The sequence below is a fragment of the Poecilia mexicana genome, unplaced genomic scaffold (genome assembly GCF_051168715.1).
Source record: "Poecilia mexicana isolate PSO_F unplaced genomic scaffold, ASM5116871v1 scaffold_8, whole genome shotgun sequence".
Lineage (NCBI taxonomy): Eukaryota > Metazoa > Chordata > Actinopteri > Cyprinodontiformes > Poeciliidae > Poecilia > Poecilia mexicana.
The window spans coordinates 28,215,865-28,236,115 of record NW_028263377.1 but is presented as its reverse complement, the minus strand read 5'-3'; the positions used below and the strand labels follow the sequence as shown (position 1 = coordinate 28,236,115).

Here is a 20,251-nt window from a genome sequence, read left to right as displayed (position 1 = left end):
GGGTTACTTGAATAGTAGCATTCCAACAGATCCATGTTTTCGTCTCTCGCCCATTTCCGTCTTGTTCCAGTAGCCCATTTTTCATCAAGGTGCTCTGGTTCCCCAGCACCTGACGCAGACCTTGTTTGGCCGGCGACGTCTGAGCCGGCATGTCGTGCTTATCAATGTCTCTCATGGTATGAGGTAGGCTATATAGCTCCAAGGGTCTTGCCTAAGGACCCACACTGCATTTTACTTAATACAGATTATTCAAGGGATTATTCAAGGGATTATTCAGATTATTCAAGGGTTTTTTGTTCCTCTTCACCCACAAAAAATTAGGTTTCTCTGAATTAATTAAAGTACTTGTTCTTAGAAACGTGTATGTTTTACTGATTGTTTCCTTCCATAATTGCATCTTTTAGATGTGACTGTGGTCCAACCAGATTCTCCACAAGCTGCAGATGTTACATTGAAAACTAAAACTAAATCTGCAGCTGCATGAATACGTCATCTGTGTTCACCAACCATCAGGAAAGCTGCAGCGTCTGACTTTTATTTTTTATAAAGTCTCAGGAACACTTTATTTTACGGGGTGTGTCTACATGTCATGATATGCAGTTGTAAAGTGGTGAGGTAGACGCAGTGGACCCAGGATATGGTGAATAATTTGCAGTTTAATGATGATGAAGAGTACAAAATCCAGGCACCACAGGCAAGCAGACGGCTAGGAGTTCAGATCTGGTAGTAACTGGAAATGACAATGACAAACGGCAGAAAAGACAAGACAAGGACCCGACAAGGAACAAGAGGCAGCTGGGATCAGTCAAGGCCCAGACGGGACCACATGGAGACTCAGCTGACACAGAAACCAAAATAAACACACAAAAAACTCAAATCCTCACAGTAAGACTGTCATAAACATGACATAACATCTGTCATGAACATGAATAAGTCTTCATGAATATTTATGACTGCTGTCAGAAAATGTCATTCGGTAAATAATGACACTTTATGCAAAGTTGACATTATTCAAAATGTCTTTATGAAAACCTGACATTAACCAAGGATCATCATCTGTCATAAATGTCATAATAGTTGTTAATTATCAAAACTTTAAATGTTATGTATCTTTGTGTGTTACATTACCATGTCACTTGTTGTTGGTCTTCACTGTGACAGTTATGAGATCATTATAATTATGTGATTAATATTTTCCCTTAAACATACTAGTTACAGGTGTCATAAAGTGTAATTACACTGTCAAAAGCTTTAACTGCACAGTCATTAATGTTTTCCCCTACCTGAAAAAAGTGAAACTAGTAGCACCAGTTATAAAGATGTTATTAAGTGTAATTACAGTGTCAAATGCTATACTAACAGTCATTAATATTAAGTCTTACCACAAGTGAAGTGGAAAACACTGAACTATTAATAACTCTTCAAACAGAGGGTTCAGCTTTTGGTCAGCATAGCTGTGGAATACTCATTAAAAGACTAAAACAGAATTACTTATTCTGTAACTTAAGAAAATAGGTTCTTTCAACAGTAACATTTTTTGCTTTGATTATGTCAGCCATCTCCTTCATAATAGTCTTCCTGTAATGCTCTGAAAACAGGAGATCTTCTTCTTGTCTTCATTTCCTGGAAGCAGCTCTTTGAAGGTGTCCAGAAATGCTCAGAAATTACAGCTGTTCTTGCAATAGTTAATCATGGCGAAAGCCTTTTCATGAATTCAAACTTGGTGAATCTCTTCTGGACATTCTCATAGTCGGTGATGACTCAATTCATTGTGGTCACTTAAAAAAAGAACAAAAACAAAAAACAATGTCATCATATTCCAGCATTTATTTAAATACCATTTCAAAAATGTCCCTTGCTGCACACTGTCAGAATGGTAGACTGGCAGACAAATGTCTAGTTAACATGACTGTGTAGCAGAGTTAATTTTATTTATTTTATTTTTCTTTATGAACCTTCTCAAAACTAATTTTCTTTGAATTGACATGTCTGTTATATATTATTTCTGTTTTATTTTGCTTTCATTTTTGGTTCCTAGTGTGTAAAAATCCACCCTCATCTATGAATATTTGTTTTTCTTTGTTTTTTAATTGTATTTTATTTTGGTGGGGAAGCTTTTATTTTCTTACTTCCTGTTTTTGCGTGATATCGTGTGTTCCCGCTGCCCTCCTCAGTTCGCGCCAAGCTGCGCTGGGGAGAGGTAAGTGTACAGAATTGTCTTTCATTTGTGTATTAAAATATTGAAAACGTTCTAAAAAAATATGTTGTAAACTCACATGTTTACAACATGTGAGTTATGTTGTTTAACCGTTCATGTTTAGCGCAGCACTATGCTGGGCATTTGTCTCCCACATTGGTGACAACCATCAAGTTTTCTGTATCAACGTGGTTATTTATTTATTTAATTTTATTTTTTTATTTTGGTTGGTTAGGGTGTTTGTGGAGAATCCGGAGCCCAGGAGCTGCTGTTTAAAATGTTCTTGTTTTGAACAGGAATAAAATTATCCTGAATCCTGATTCCGGTGTGGTTCTGACTTCCTGTTTCCAACCGCTACAACTGGTTGTTATAAAGTGCAATGCAATTATTTCTTAATACAAGTGGAATAATAACTGGAGCTGAACAAAATTATTCTGATCAAATATTTGTCTGGCAGAAGTTCAGACAGACTGAAACTGTTGTTATTCAGATTGCATCATATTTTAATGTATAGTTTTAGGTCATGAGTGTATCTTTTTACTTAAAGGGTATTCAAAATTATTTCCACCCAGATACTCTGGTTTATGGCTTAAAATAAATCAATAGATTTATGTTTTTTTTACATTTGACAGCATAATCTGGCCCCAGCTTACCTCTGAGCTTCTTCCCCCTACATACCCCATCGGTCTCTCAGGTCTCTCTTAATGTGAAGTTGTCATAACAAAGACATTTTGAATAATGTCAGCTTTGCATTAAAATGTCATTATTTATCGAATGACACTTTATGACAACAGTCATAAACATTCATGTTAATGACAGGTGTTATGTCAGTTTTACACACACTCAAATAAAGTGTTTCCAAACTCTTTTATAATCTCAGATTTAAAAAAATCTCCTTCCTGATCTATTTTTGTCGTTTGAAGAAACACACTGCTACCAACCAAAAACAACCAATCAGAGCCAGGAGGCGGGGCTTAATGCTGTAAATCATGTACTCAATGTACCCCCAGTTACATTTACATGAGTAACGTCTTTGATCAAATGCACTTTTAGGAGTATTTTCACTGTGCCGTGCTTTTTACTTCCATGTGAGTAAAGGTGAAGTAGTTCTGATCTTAGTTGAGTTTGGTTTTAGAAACTCTCCCTCCTCTGCTGCCAGACGGCCAAGCCTCTGTCTCTAACGGAGAACCAGACGCCCTGCAGAGAATCTCATCATCTCGTCTTTCACTTAAGATCCAGAGCTGGTGATGATGGCAGAAATGAAGATCGACCGGTAAATGGAAACCTTTGCCTTTTGGCTCAGCTTCACTGCAGACGGCGCACCAAGCAGCCTACGGTGGCTTTGCTGTGACACTTTAAGGAAGATCCTGGCCTCTACAAATGCTTCCTTTCTGGCAGGTTGGAGTGAATCTTGTTGCTTTCCAGCCTGCTGACACATTGAACCCAATAAACCTGCAGTAGAAACTCAGGCCTCACTTCCCTCTGGAGGTTATCAGAGTTCAGGTTCATGGAGAAGATCAGGACTCACCTTCCCATGATGCACTTCAGCAGCCAGACGCTCAACTTCCTTCGTACATCTGGCAGCGCGAAGGCCGCCAGCTGTTCCCACACCACCATGTCTGGTTGGTGCTTCGCTCTGTAGGGAGGAGTTGTGTGTGTGTGTGTGTGTGTGTGTGTGTGTGTGTGTGTGTGTGTGTGTGTGTGTGTGTGTGTGTGGGCGTTCTTCCTCAGGTAAGACCAGACAGGTTACTTCCTTATTGATTCAGATTGAAGTCTCTTCGTGATGAAGGTTGGGTCGTCTTCCTCCAGAGTCCTTCTGCTGCTGCTGATCCTCTCGGCTGCAGGTGAGTCTCACCTGGATGACGGTTCAGAGCAGAAACCTGCTCAACCTGCTTTCTGTGTTTAAAATCAGAGATGTGATTTAACGACAGCTTCTGTCACTGTTGGATCTTCCTGGTTTTTCATTAACAGACTCAGTCTGTCTCCTGAAGGACTTCCTCAAACCTCTCACAAGAAAACAGCTCAAGTTTTTAAGCATTTTTATTTGTGATCCTTTTAGCAGAACATCTAGAGAGTCTGATGTTACAGTGAGGATAAGTTCAGTTCAATCCAGGTCAGGAAACAGAAAACTGTTCAAAAGCAGTTGAGATAAAGTATCAAAGAAGCTGTGGATGACAGATGGATGGATGGCCCCCTTCACCTTCAGATTATATGAAGCTAAAAATGTCTGAACCACAACAATCAATGAAATCATTTGATTCTAGAGATTTTATAACTGAGGTTTAGTCCAGTTTTTCTGAGTGACATGAGAGAGATTAGACGAATATTTTGATTGTTGTTCCCAATGCCACAAAGCCTCACTGTGTTTTTCTAAACTTTCTTTGCTGTGTTTTACAGGAAGTTATGCGCAGATCGATGGTGAGTTCAACACACCCGTTGTGCAACAGCTGTGGGAAATTATTAATAAAACTTGTAATATACATCAAAATTGCCAAATGGGGCACCATGAATACTTCAGCCTCAGTTATAAACACCTGATAAGGCTCTTGGATTACTCAGCAGAATCTCGACGGGTGATTTTCAGAGTTTTCTTTATTTTCTTGGATGCAGATCGTCACCATGAAAACTAAAACATATACAAACATTAGAATACAAACGTAAACTTACAATACAAATGAAACAAAACGTGCCTCGCTGCTGTTCACACGAAGCTTGGTTTCTTTGTGCCAAACATCTCGACAGTTCAAGTCATTCATTGGTACAAAAAACGATGCCAGCTTTTATAGGCCTGCCCTCATTGGCTACGGCAGCCTGGGAGGCACATAAAAAATAAACATTACAAAGTGCAATTACCATTAAACACAATATAAACCAACAGTCCTAAACAAAACAGACAAACATCCATAAACAATCTGAAACATTCGTAATTTAGAAAATTCACTTCAATAATTTACAATTTTTTAAAAACAGTCTACAAGTTTAGACTGTTTAGACGTAAATAGAAGAGGTGTTCCGATCGATCAGCCACCAATCATAATCGTTTTTCACGGCCGATTTCTGTGAAGAAGTGTATGATCGGTGATCGATCACCGTCTCTTGTTGCCGATCACAAGTATCTCACTTCTCAGCCTGTGTTGCAGCTGATCTCCTCTTTCCTTCACACCGCGCAGGCGCGCAGCAACAAACGCTGTGATGTGGTGAGAAACTTTAACGCTGAGTGATTGGGGACGTTTCGTGTTGCGGCGGAGAATTACCTCGGGGTGAAGCAGGTCACGATGCATCAACACAGCGAATCTAATATGATATTTAAAAACAAACACTTGATTGATTTGGCTGCATCAGTGCAGGAACAAAAGACATCCGGGTCCATCAGCAGGTAGAGCAGCGCAGCTACCTTTTTTTTTACATCTTTTTCAAAATGTCTTTCTCTTTCTCACTGTTTCGGTGATTTTAATGTTTTTATCTACAAAAAAAAAAAGTCCGAGAGGTTAGAGTCCTGGTCAAACGGCGTTTTGACTAAAGTCCAAAGGGTTGGAGTCCCAGTTGACGGCGTCTCAACTAAAGTTCTACAGCTTTTTATTTCTCTTTCTCACTGTTTACGTTTTAATGATGTTTTTCAAATCTCTTTCTCACATGCTGCTTTTATTTTAATTATGTAAAGCACTTTGAAATGCCTTGCTGCTGAAATGTGCTATACAAATAAAATTTGATTGATTGATTGATACCAACACTCACCGGATTAGCATCACGCTCAGAAAGCTAAACAAATAACCCCAATAATAATCCAAGTCTTGGAGCTGCGGAGTGAGACGGTTCTGGTTCTGGTTCTGGTGTCGGACCGCCGCTACTGGCGGTAATGTTTCCCAGACGGAGCCGCTCGGCCTCCAGACGGTGAGCTCTCACAGCGAGCAGCTGCAGCAGGGAACTTAAAAAAAAAAAAGATTTTAGATGTATAAAACTTTAGCTGTTTTAGCATGAGACAGATAATCGCTGAAAAATATTGGATCTCCTGCCTCCTCCTGGTATGCTGCAGAATTACTCAACTAAGTCAAAACCAACCAATCAAAGCCAGCATTAGTCAGCTAGCCAATGGGCTCTTTGCACGTACGGCGTTGACGTCACATCTGCATGAGCCAATGCGGCTCACTTGTTTCCGCTTTGACTTACCATGACAGCTAGAAAATACTAAGTCGTATTTCAGACGCAAAAAAGCAATACTATGAACATTGTTGTCTTCCATATATAATGGGCTTTTAAGCTTTCATTAATTTCCAAACAATCCTGAATTAAGAAGATGGCTTGTAAATATCTGTCGCTACCAGTTAAAGCTAACGCCGCACAGCAAAGTTTGCAGCCTTCACTTTACTCCGGATCAGCTTCTTCAGCCTAAAACTACCGGAGGAGACGGATGGTGAATAAAGGAGCCTCCTGAGTTGTTTCCATGGAGTCACTTCTGTATTCAGCCTGAAAGAGCGAATGAATTTATGAGTTGATGGGAACGAGAGAGCAGACCAGAGCCAGACAGCCGAGCAACTGATCCGCCTGTACATCCTGCTGTAAACACCGTCCTATCTGAGCTCTGAACAAGAAACATGCAAAGGTAATAAAACGAAATAACACGGAGACATGAAGCAACACGGTCATATTTTTCTAAAAGCAGCAACTTTGAACCTGAACAGCTGAACCAGATCTCTGACACCAGAGCTGCGCTACTGTCAAGCTATGAGGCTTGTTGAGCTCCGTCAGGCTTCGGAAGTAAAAAGCCCGAACCGGAACCTCCCCGTTAGTCTCTGACACTAACGACAATAAACACACAGTATACTGGAAAATAAGGCACAGACATTGTCCGTTAGAATGTTTAGGTACTTAAATAGCAAATTTTAACAAGAACAACGTCAGAGAATATTGCCTACTAGCATAAGCCAAGTGAAAGTAAAACTCACCTTCGTGTCCGTGAATATAACGAGGCGAACATCTTAACCTTTCTCCAGCTGACTTGTTGGGGCTTCGGATCGATGTTCATCATCGGCCAAGCCCTGCAGCACCTGGTGTAAAATGACATTTCCAATAGATCGGAAACAACGAGCCGCTTTTCCCCGAACGGGGAAGCTGACATGCAAACAGCCCTTTGACTTCGAATGAATATTTCATTTTTCTTGCTTATATCAAATCTGCCTTATTTGATGTCGGCAGTGTTGTGAGATTTATTTGACTCGTGTATAATTTATGGCAGTGAGACCCTTACTGTTAAATCAGTGATTCTTGAGAATAGGGACAAAACAGGTCCTATGGATAAAGCATGAAATTTGAATAAAATATACACAAAATATATTTTTTTCAAATATCTAACTAAACTAACCTGGGTCATGTGAGCACAACAATGTATATTTTTCTTTTTTTTGCTGAATATTTTTTTATTTTAAACATTGTAGTCGGTGGATGATGCCTGTAAAAGCCCTTGTCCAGGAGCAGAACTCAATACATTCTTATAGTTTAAAACAATTAAAGAAATACTAAAATTATATATTATGACAATTAAGTATAAGTAGTCATATAAATAATTATAAAAGTATCGATAAATTGAATTAAAAATAATTTTTATATATTTTCCAACTCCGTTAAAATTTGTCCTTAGTTTTTGTCAACACCGTCAGAAATGAAAAGAATGTAAAAAAAATCAGGCATTATTGGGGGGCACCAGAACTTCTGAGGACCCCATGACGTTGTCTTTTCTCTTCCTTTGCTAGGAGGGCTAGTTAGCTCCGGTTAGCTTAAGTTATTCTTTAGTTTTTTCTTCTGTTTTATTCCTAAGTTGTTTGTCACAACCATGATGTGTCAACTCCATAACTGACAATTTACAAAACTTTGATGAAATTTTGCGAAATAAAACCTTAATTTTGGTATAATGTAAAGATTTCATGGACCTGACGAGCTACAATATGGCCTCCTTCAGAATAACATCATATAAATTGAGGTAGTTTGGCATTTCGTCAACTCCGTCAGAGTTTTTCTGACTCTTTCAGTGAAATTGTTGTCAAATCTCACTTAATTGTGCAACTAATTCATTTTAATGTATTTTACATGAATGGCATTACTTCACATGTACCAAGTTTTTCATTTTACTCACTAGTTTGTCACCACCTTCAGTTCTGTGTCAACTCCGTCATGCACTGTCAACTCCATCAGATGGACTTTTTCTTGTTTTTTGTTTTAAATAATATTTATTTTATTTCTTGAGAAGCATTTGTCTGTAAATTTAGTAAAATATCACTAATGGGGTATTTTAAAAATCATTTTAGATTTATTTTTGTCAGATGGTTATGACAAAGTTTTGGGTCAGGTCGATTAAAAATGTAATTTTTAAAAAAAATATTCGCAACTGGGAGCCTGTACCTTAGCATCTTCATATTTTCTAAACATTATTTGTCATATTTGCATACATAAGGTTGAGAAATAATTAAAAAAAATATGGGAAAATTAAAACCCATTTTGTCCCTATTCTCAAGAATCACTGAATTATATTATTTAACTGATTGCAGGTTTTTCAGTCCTTTTGACTGAACAGCTGCTGTTCTATGCCTGCAAGTATTTTGCATGTTTTATGTCTAAATTAGGTGAATTTATTACCAGATCACATAGCAGCATTTATACCTAAAGCAAAAAATTAACCGTCAATCCAGGTGATCAGAATCAGCAGCAAAAAACCTGATCGGAACATCCCTAGTAAATGGCTAATTGTAATTAGCTAAGAGCTAATTAGCTAGGAGCTAAGCGTAATTAGCTAAGGACAATAGCACAGGTTCAGAACCTTGACCCAGAACCTAGTTAGCAGCCCTGAGCATTTGGCAGTTGGTTCCTTTCAGGACTGAAACCATTTAGCCATAAAGGTCAAAGGTCACTCAGTGCAGCCAATTTTATGAGGTCTGTAAATGTTCTCAGGGAGCTTTGATGCTTTTCCTTCTGATGTTTCAGGTTGAATTTTAACTTTTCCTGTAAAGTTTGAATCTCAAAATCTGTATGAAAAGTTTTCACCCCCTGGATGTTTCCATCAGGGTCCAGAGGTTCTGCAGGTTCTGCAGGTCTCGGTTCTGGTTTTGGTCTTGTTTAGCAAACTGGGTCAAGACCAAGTTAGAAAACTGAACTGGGTTTTATGTTCACCTGCAGAATAAAGTGATCCGAGCGCAGCAGCATCCAGAAACATGGCTTCTTCTTGCTAATGATTTATTGTAATTATTAAATTAGACTTACTCTTAGCTGAAATCATTTCTGAATTACAGAAGGAAAACTTTTCACAGCTTCGTACAATATTTACAGTATTTTAAATGTAAACGTTGCAGTATTAGAATAAAAACATGAGTTAGTTCAAAATAATCCACTTTATTAATAAACACAACAGATTTTTGATGTAGCTGGTTGCTGCTCTGTGTGTTGCCGGTTGCTCCCGGGCCGCATACCTGGGTGGGCCCCATATGAGATAAACATGGGCCCACATAGTTTTGACCCACATGGGTCCCGTATTGTAGCCCATGTTTATCCCGTATGGAGCCCACCCAGGTATGCTGGCTTCCTACAGCAGTTGCTGGTTGCTGCAACCTCTCTCTGTTGCAGTCTGCGGCACCGCGCCGCTCGGCTCCAGCCGCGGCTCTCGGATCGTGGGCGGTCAGGACGCGCCGGCTGGCGCCTGGCCCTGGCAGGTCAGTCTGCACCAGGGCAGCCATTTCTGCGGCGGCTCCCTGATCAGCCATCAGTGGGTCCTGAGCGCCGCCCACTGCTTCCAAAGGTGAGCTCCGATCACCTGGCAGCTTGGCCGCCACGCTGCATTGTGCCGCATCACGCAACGGCTGACGGCTTTTCTCCGTCCCTCAGATTCGTCACCTCGAACCTGATCGTTTACCTCGGACGACACACCCAGCAGTCCTTGAATCCCCATGAGGAGTCCCGCAAGGTGAGCCGTGTCATCACTCACCCGAACTACAACGACGAGACCAAAGACAACGACGTGGCGCTGCTGCAGCTGCAGGAAGCCGTGAACTTCACCGACTACATCCGGCCGGTCTGCCTGGCGGCGGCCGGCAGCGACTTCCCGGCCGGACAGAGCAGCTGGATCACCGGCTGGGGCAACGTCCGCTTCCAGGGTGAGACCCCATCCCGCTGCAGCTGATAACTGGTTCCAGTCTCTAATGCTGCTGAGGTTGACCTTTGACCTCTGGTGACTTGATTTTATTCAGACTCACTGGAGGATTAATCATTAATTATAATGATTAATCCAGCAATAGAAAAGCTCTCCCAGTCCAACCAGTTCTCCCCATTTCATCATGAATTCACTAAAACAACCACCAGTCCCCATCAGAACCTGGAAGCGTCTACCAGTAGAACCGAGTCAGAACCAGTAAGCAGTCTGTTCTCTTGTCCAGGCCCTCTGCCTTTCCCGCAGACGCTGCAGGAAGCGGAAATCCCAGTGGTGTCCAACTCCCAGTGCAGCACCTCCTACAGCTCCATCACCAGCAACATGATCTGCGCCGGGCTGACCGAAGGAGGGAGAGACTCCTGCCAGGTGAGTTCTGGCCAATGTTGAGAAAAAATGATTATTTTTAGTGTTTAATACAGATTAATCTTTTTGAACAAATCTTTAAACTTTGAACAGGTTTCTGTTGGTGATTTAAAATTAAACTATCGCTGGGCAAGTATTCAATAGTACCAAGGAAAATGGGGTGATCTGTAGAGCTTCTCCCTGGACCCCTGTGGTTGTAACACATAGGACAGGAGGCCATGGATTAACATATGCAGGAAGGTAGAGGCCAGTATCATTTAAATTACCTTGGGAAACAGGAACTTGCCGAGTTCACGGGAGATCAGAATCCTTCTGTGGACATCTGGGTTGTGTGAAGATTTTGAACCACTAACATTTTATTTACAAGATATTTTTCTTAGTTATAGATAGCATTCTCTGATGGAACTTGTATTACTTAGTTCTAGAATTAATTTAGACGATGATGAATGGATTTGAAAACTATTATTTCTGACTGTTAGAATTAAATGAAAATGTTTTGTTTAGTATTAGAAAATTGCTCAGGATTTATGCTAAATGGGGTTTTGGAAAATGATTTGTGTTAACTTGTATACTTAGGATTGAATATTATGTTTCATAGGTTAGAAAAAGGAATTGTACCTCATTTTGTTCTGTTGATTTTATGTGTTATTTTTGGTTTAAGGCAGGACTCAATCTTTTGGGATGCTGAGTGCAGAGGAGCAAAACTGAGTTTGTTAACATAAACTTTCCTTAAATTAATTTCAAAATTTAAGTTTGTTCCTGAGAATCTATGTAAGGAAAAGAGTGGGAGAGACACCAGTTTTCACACATATCTGTGAAATCCTTTTCTCTGTATATCTTTTATCCAGATGGTTTTAAAACCACAGGAGTTCAGGATGAGGCTCTCCTCTTCGTTTGTTAAACAAAAGAGCAAATGGCCTTTGTTCACAGCAGTAAATTAGGGGAAGTTCTAAGTTTTCTGGGTGTCCAAGGTAGCTTCCAGTTGGTCAAGCGGAGGTACGCCTTAATTGAATATATTAAAAAGGAAAGACACACCTACATATAAAAGTTCGTGCCCAGGAGTAATAATTCAGATAGCTGCCACTATTTTGCCTTTTTTGCACCAGCTCTCTCCAAAGACGCGTCTTTGCCTTTTTCTTTTCTATCTTTTTGTCTCAGGTAATGAATGTATGTTTCTGTTGTTCTGCAGTTTTGTTGTTAATTCATAAGTTGTTTCTTATTGGATTAAATTCTGTAATTCTGTGACGTCAACGCGCATTGTTGTTTTCCTTGTGGCTACACGTGGCCCGCCGAGAGGACCTGGGATCCAGAGGAAGAGAGAGAGCCAAACTTTTTTCCAAAGTTAACCTATTTATGAAATTTCTTCCTTAACACCAATCAGCAGGAACAGCATCTTTACAGCAGCTTTGATTTGGTTTTTATTGAACCAGAAAGATCCCACTGAGCCAAAAACCTGTTTCACTGACATGGAGCAACCAGAGAGCTGCAGTTGAAGCAGAAACACAATGAATTAATTAAAGCCACAAACAAATAGAAGGAAACGACCTGGAAACTATGTGAACCTCTGGTTTTAACAGAGCGCAGACAAATGAACTGTGGTCCAAACAAAACCTCTTCAGCCAAGTTCAGTGGAGCAACCAGGAACCAGACGTCCTGCAGAGTGGGGATGTGGTTAGCAGTAATACGGGGCGTGGTCAGCATTCATTAGGGGCGTGGTCAGCATTCATTAGGGGCGTGGTCAGCACTCACTGGGGGCGTGGTCAGCACTCATTAGGGGCGTGGTCAGCACTCGTTAGGGGAGTGGTCAGCAGTCATTAGGGGCGTGGTCAGCACTCATTGGGGGCGTGGTCAGCACTCATTAGGGGAGTGGTCAGCAGTCATTAGGGGCGTGGTCAGCAGTCATTAGGGGCGTGGTCAGCACTCGTTAGGGGAGTGGTCAGCACTCATTGGGGGCGTGGTCAGCACTCATTGGGGGCGTGGTCAGCACTCATTGGGGGCGTGGTCAGCACTCATTGGGGCGTGGTCAGCACTCACTGAGGGCGTGGTCAGCACTCACTGAGGGCGTGGTCAGCACTCATTGGGGGCGTGGTCAGCACTCACTGAGCGCGTGGTCAGCACTCACTGAGGGCGTGGTCAGCACTCACTGAGGGCGTGGTCAGCACTCATTGGGGGCGTGGTCAGCACTCACTGAGGGCGTGGTCAGCACTCACTGGGGGCGTGGTCAGCAGCAGGTCATTCTAGAAGAAGCTCAACCTGATTGACTGAAATCTGATTATGTAAGAAAAATGTAATGAAGATGTTTTGAATAGGCCACAAGGAGCAGGAGAGTTCACCTCTAATAATCCTGAACATGTTTAACAAGGAAGCAGCAAGGGTGATGGTTCTAACTGGTCTGACTGGTTTTGCTGGTCTTACTGTGTGCAGGGAGACTCTGGTGGTCCAATGGTCAGCAGTAACGGCACCAGGTGGGTCCAGTCTGGGATTGTGAGTTTTGGGTTCGAGTGCGCCCAGCCTGGTTACCCCGGGGTTTACGCCCGGGTGTCTGAGTACCAGGAATGGATCAGTGAGCAGCTCGGCGCCGATCCGCTGGGCTTCGTCACCTTCAGAGGCTCGCCGTCCGCAGCGCCACACTGGGCCGCCGCGTCCGTCCTACCGGCCCTCTGCTGCCTGCTGGTCCTGTCCTGATGGTTCTACTGGGTTCTGATGGGTTCTGATGGGTTAGTCTACAGAACCAGACATGACGTTATTTTGTCTTTAATCAGCTTTTGATCACAAACTGAATAACCATCTGACCAATCTATATTTCTGCTTAGGGTCAGTTAATAATATTTACTATATGATGCAAACCAATAATTCAATCAACAAAATTATTTTCTGTTAACTTCAAGTTGTAAAATTATGAAAATAAAAGCACAACAATGAATATATGAATGTTTTCAATGTTCAGTGAATTTTAATGTTTCACTTTAATGATCAGACTGAATTTTCTGTGAAACATAATTTTTTATCATTCTATGAAAACATCACTTTAAGTTATGAATAAAACTGCATCAAAATTATTTTTCCATTAAAAATAAAACAAATGATATCTTAACAATGGACTTTGAATGTTTTATTTTTAGTTTAAAAAGCAACAATGAATAACTTACTTTTGAAAAGCAAATGTTTAATAAATGAAAACATAACTCCAGCTTTAATCTGGATGTTTTTCTGATTGATCAGGAGCAGAAAGTGGATTTATTCCTGAGCATTAATATGAAAGTTTGCACTGATTTAAATGTTAACCCTGCTTGCTTCTTTCTTCTGTTTTATGATTTGTTTGTGTTGAATTCTCACTGTGAATAAATGTGACATTCAGGAGAAAGATTCATGTTTACATCCAGAAAATATGAAGACGAATAAAACGGAAAACTCCTGAAATCATGATGCATTTTTCTCTGAATGATGAGGAAGATGGTGACTACCAGGGCGTTCCTCATGGCTCCTTCTCCCAGAATTCATATTCATAAAAACATGACGTTTGGTTTGTAGTGGAGCCAGGATAACGCTAGGGGGCGCCACAGGTTACACAGCAATGAGGCTGTAACTTCCTCTGCTGGCTTCCAGGAGGAAGGCCTCCTCACCATCACCCTCAACTTCAGCATCTAGTAGAAAACTCAACTCCTGAAATGACTGGCACCCAGTAGAGTGTTTTATACATTCAGCCACAGTCTGAATGTCTAAGAATAACTGGAGGGGATTAGCTGTTAGAGGAGGAAGGGCCCCATAAGGCCCTGGTCTGACACAAGGACGACAAGACAAGGGGCCCCATAAGGCCTAGGGCTTTATGGGCTCATCTTCTCAGCATTTAGTGAAGAAATGTTCTTCAGATTCTCAGGAGTTTAGATGTGGACAAAATATGAAGCTGGTTTCATTTGTTTTACTTTGACCAGAACCCTCTGTTTGAAGAGTTATTAATAGTTCAGTGTTTTCCACTTCACTTGTGGTAAGACTTAATATTAATGACTGTTAGTATAGCATTTGACACTGTAATTACACTTAATAACATCTTTATAACTGGTGCTACTAGTTTCACTTTTTTCAGGTAGGGGAAAACATTAATGACTGTGCAGTTAAAGCTTTTGACAGTGTAATTACACTTTATGACACCTGTAACTAGTATGTTTAAGGGAAAATATTAATCACATAATTATAATGATCTCATAACTGTCACAGTGAAGACCAACAACAAGTGACATGGTAATGTAACACACAAAGATACATAACATTTAAAGTTTTGATAATTAACAACTATTATGACATTTATGACAGATGATGATCCTTGGTTAATGTCAGGTTTTCATAAAGACATTTTGAATAATGTCAACTTTGCATAAAGTGTCATTATTTACCGAATGACATTTTCTGACAGCAGTCATAAATATTCATGAAGACTTATTCATGTTCATGACAGATGTTATGTCATGTTTATGACAGTCTTACTGTGAGGATTTGAGTTTTTTGTGTGTTTATTTTGGTTTCTGTGTCAGCTGAGTCTCCATGTGGTCCCGTCTGGGCCTTGACTGATCCCAGCTGCCTCTTGTTCCTTGTCGGGTCCTTGTCTTGTCTTTTCTGCCGTTTGTCATTGTCATTTCCAGTTACTACCAGATCTGAACTCCTAGCCGTCTGCTTGCCTGTGGTGCCTGGATTTTGTACTCTTCATCATCATTAAACTGCAAATTATTCACCATATCCTGGGTCCACTGCGTCTACCTCACCACTTTACAACTGCATATCATGACATGTAGACACACCCCGTAAAATAAAGTGTTCCTGAGACTTTATAAAAAATAAAAGTCAGACGCTGCAGCTTTCCTGATGGTTGGTGAACACAGATGACGTATTCATGCAGCTGCAGATTTAGTTTTAGTTTTCAATGTAACATCTGCAGCTTGTGGAGAATCTGGTTGGACCACAGTCACATCTAAAAGATGCAATTATGGAAGGAAACAATCAGTAAAACATACACGTTTCTAAGAACAAGTACTTTAATTAATTCAGAGAAACCTAATTTTTTGTGGGTGAAGAGGAACAAAAAACCCTTGAATAATCTGAATAATCCCTTGAATAATCCCTTGAATAATCTGTATTAAGTAAAATGCAGTGTGGGTCCTTAGGCAAGACCCTTGGAGCTATATAGCCTACCTCATACCATGAGAGACATTGATAAGCACGACATGCCGGCTCAGACGTCGCCGGCCAAACAAGGTCTGCGTCAGGTGCTGGGGAACCAGAGCACCTTGATGAAAAATGGGCTACTGGAACAAGACGGAAATGGGCGAGAGACGAAAACATGGATCTGTTGGAATGCTACTACTCAAGTAACCCTAGTCAGAGGGGCTACATGCAAAGACTGAGGGTGGAATGGTTACTTCGACACCCCCAGTCGACACTAACTGCCAAACAACTAGTAGCTCAGTGTTCCAACATCCGCAAACGGCAACTGCTATCACAACTTGAGATTGACGAGGTACAACACAAAGGGGAGGAGCCAGGACGCCAGGTCAGAAGGGAGTTAACTACAACTACCCGCCCAGAGACTGGGTATGTAGCCCCAGTAATGAACGAACCATCTGAGCTGAACGAGGCAGCAACTGACCTGAGAGAGAGAATCATGGCCCGAATGAACACCAGGCAACCCCGACGCCAATTACAACGGCTGAGTGAAGTACCATCAGAAAGTCTCATTGAAGATGTGAATGCAGCATTGAGAACAATCCCTACCGACACCATAACTGAAACCAATGAGCTGATATACAACTCAGCATCAGTGATCCTTGAAATGCTTGGCTATAAGAGCAACCATGAGACCCAATATCCACCATGGAAAAGACGGTTAGAAGGAGCCAGGGAAGTGAGCCAGCTGTCAGAGCTCCTAAGGGGTGCAATGAAAACATCAGTACCTAAGATGTACAGCCAGATGCCCATACCTGAAGCACTCGAAACTGCCAAACAAAGGCTCCAAGCCTTGGCCAGCCGCCTAAAGAGATACACAAGAGAGAATGAAGCCAGGAGGATTAACCGGCTCTTCTCCACCCAACCAGCTAAAGTGTACTCTCAATGGCAGGGTACTAACAACAGAGCAGACCCACCAAGGCTGGAGACTGAACAATACTGGAAAGGCATATGGGAAAGGGAGGCGTCCCACAACAGCAATGCACAGTGGCTAACCTCTCTACGAGAGGACCACAGCAACCTCCCTGAACAAGCCCCAGTAACCATCACTGTGGCAAACGTCCAAGAAAGAGTCTCAGGTATGAAAAACTGGACAGCACCAGGACCTGACATGATCCATGCCTACTGGCTAAAGAAACTCACTGCCCTCCATGAGCGACTGACAGCTCAACTGAACCAGCTGCTACAGAATGGGACTCACCCTGAATGGTTAACTGAAGGGCGCACAATCCTGATCCAGAAGGACCCCTCAAAGGGTTCAGTCCCATCCAACTATAGGCCAATAACCTGTCTCTCTACAACATGGAAGCTCATGTCAGGCATCATAGCGGCTAAGATAAGCGGACACATGGATAAATACATGAGCACGGCACAGAAGGGCATCGGCATAAATAGTAGAGGAGCCAAACACCAACTCCTTGTAGACCACACAGTCGCCCGAGACTGCAAAACCCGACACACCAACCTGTGCACCGCTTGGATTGATTACAAGAAAGCCTATGACTCAATGCCACACACCTGGATCATTGAATGCTTAGAGATTCTGCAGTTCTGCTGGCTACGGATACCGACTTAAGAATGGGGCCACAATCAGTCACCTCCTCTACATGGATGACATCAAGCTGTACGCCAAGAGCGAGCGAGACATCGACTCACTGATCCACACCACCAGGATCTACAGCACTGACATTGGGATGTCATTCGGACTAGAGCAGTGTGGTCGGATGGTTACAAAGAGAGGGAAGGTCGTCCGAACAGAAGGGGTCTCACTCCCAGAAGGAACAATAGCAGACATAGAGCACAGCTACAAGTACCTGGGAATACCACAAGCAAATGGCAACCTCGATGAGTTCACAAGGAAAGGAGCCACAGCCAAATACCTCCAACGAATAAGGCAAGTCCTGAGAAGCCAGCTCAATGGCAAGAACAAGATCCGTGCAATAAATACCTAAGCCTTACCAGTAATCAGATACCCTGCCGGAATAATTAGCTGGCCAATGGAAGAGATGAAGGCCAAGGATGTTAAGACTTAGAAGCTACTAACCATGCATGGAGGGTTCCACCCCAAATCCAGCACCCTGAGACTGTACACGAGCCGTAAGGAAGGAGGCAGAGGACTAGTGAGTGTGAGAGCCACTGTCCAGGATGAAACATCCAAGATCCATAAATACATCAAGGACAAAGCCTCAACGGACGATGTGCTCAGCGAATGTCTCAGGCAATGGGGAACAGAGGACGAGGTGCTGGAGGAACCATCATGGGAGGACAAGCCCCTACATGGGATGTGCCACCGACAAATAACTGAAGTGGCTGATATCAGGAAATCCTACCAATGGCTGGAAAAAGCTGGACTCAAGGACAGCACAGAGGCCCTCATCCTGGCTGCCCAGGAACAGGCCCTAAACACCAGAGCAATAGAGGCTCAGATCTACCACACCAGACAAGACCCAAGGTGTAGGTTGTGCAAGGAGGACCCTGAGACAGTCCAGCACATAACAGCAGGGTGCAAGATGCTGGCAGGGAAAGCATACATGGAACGACATAACCAAGTGGCGGGCATAGTGTACAGGAACATCTGTGCAGAATATGGACTGGAAGCCCCGAGGTCAAAGTGGGGAACACCCCCAAAGGTGGTGGAGAATGACCGAGCTAAGATCCTGTGGGACTTCCAGATCCAGACAGACAAGATGGTAATGGAGAACCAACCGGACATTGTGGTGGTGGATAAAGAACAGAGGAAAGCCGTTGTGGTGGATGTAGCAATACCAAGTGACCACAACATCAGGAAAAAGGAGAAACTGGAGAAATACCAGGGCCTCAGAGAGGAACTGGAGAAGGCCTGGAAGGTGAAGACCACAGTGGTGCCTGTGGTCATCGGGGCCCTCGGGGCAGTCACCCCCAAACTGGAGCAGTGGCTCAAACAGATCCCAGGAACAACATCAGACATCTCAGTCCAGAAATGTGCAGTTCTAGGCACAGCCAAGATACTGGAGGAGAACCTGAAGCTCCCAGGCCTCTGGTAGAGGACCCGAGCTCAGAGGGTGAGAGAGACCACCCGCGGAGGGTGAGAGGGGAATATTTTATATATATATATATATATATATATATATATATATATATATATATATATATATATATATATATATATATATATATATATATATATGGTGTAATTCCTAGTAGTAGTTACATTACTACAGCAGTAGCTTTATTATTATTATTCCAGCTTCATGTCAGAAACTCAAAAATCTTCACTGAAGAAATTTGATATTCCATATTTGATGAGAAAATAAACCTTATTTATTCAGTTATAAAACCAAAGAAGCATCAGCTGTCGTAGATTTAATAAAAATAAATGAATCTAAAGATGACCTCTGACCCTGGAAAGCCTGATGATGATTCCAAAGAACAACCAGAAACTAGAAAATTCCTGAAGAAATTTAAATAGAGCGGCCTGATAAAACGTGCCTTGCTGCGTTCTAGCTGCTGTTGGACTTCATTTGTAAGTCCGAGCAACACATCCATGCTGGACAGGATTCACCACCACAATGCAGAGATGAAAACATTCACCAGGTTCATCACCTTAATGCTCTGGACTGAACCTGATACACAGTGAAATCCGGGACTAAAGACCATCACTCACGGTCCAACATAAAAAAATTAAGACACTTGGTAATTGTTTTTTTTCTAGAAAGTTTTTCATCCTTCATACTTATGATTTTAATTCACACTGAAAAATTCTGATAAATAATAAATTTATGTAAGCAAAATAAGAATAATCATAGGAAATATGTATTCTTCCCACAATGCATTGGGAGACCTCTGCCTCTTAGTGAGACTATTCACTGCCTCTGTTTGGGCCCCGTTGCTATGGTAATTAATTATCTGCACCTGGGCTGGCCCTCTCTGTCAGACAGGATGATGGAGTCAGAGCACAGAGAGTCAATAGGGACATTTTGTGGCCGTGATAGCGAGTTAAACAGTTCTGTAGTCAGATCTCCACTGTGCTGTGTGTTTTTCAGGAAGAAAGATTCCTGATTCTGTGAGACACTCAGCCTCCAATTTTTTCGATTTTCTTAATTTATGTCGTCATTTTAACTCAGAATCCCACTGAAAGTAAAGCTCCAATCTCAGCATAGAGCCGCACGTTTTGATACCACTTTTGTGGGCGGGTACGCAGCGGTACGGTGATGGAGTAATAATAAAGACAGAAATAATAAAGAGACATTCTATTGGGTGTAGAACAGGAAGTTCCTGCCACGCATTGCATAGGCAGGCCCTAAAAATCT

The 20,251-nt window shown here is 41.9% G+C and overlaps 1 protein-coding gene across 1 annotated transcript; it reads left to right on the top strand.

The window, feature by feature from the left end:
• Positions 1 to 3,720: 3,720 nt before the first annotated feature.
• Positions 3,721 to 14,647, top strand: LOC106906760 (trypsin-like). Its single transcript, XM_088007873.1, has 6 exons — positions 3,721 to 4,041; positions 4,595 to 4,615; positions 9,806 to 9,977; positions 10,064 to 10,332; positions 10,612 to 10,751; positions 13,173 to 14,647. The coding sequence occupies exons 1-6, from the start codon at positions 3,981 to 3,983 to the stop codon at positions 13,431 to 13,433; spliced, it is 924 nt and encodes a 307-aa protein (XP_087863999.1). The 5' UTR covers positions 3,721 to 3,980; the 3' UTR covers positions 13,434 to 14,647.
• The last annotated feature ends 5,604 nt before the right edge of the window (positions 14,648 to 20,251 follow it).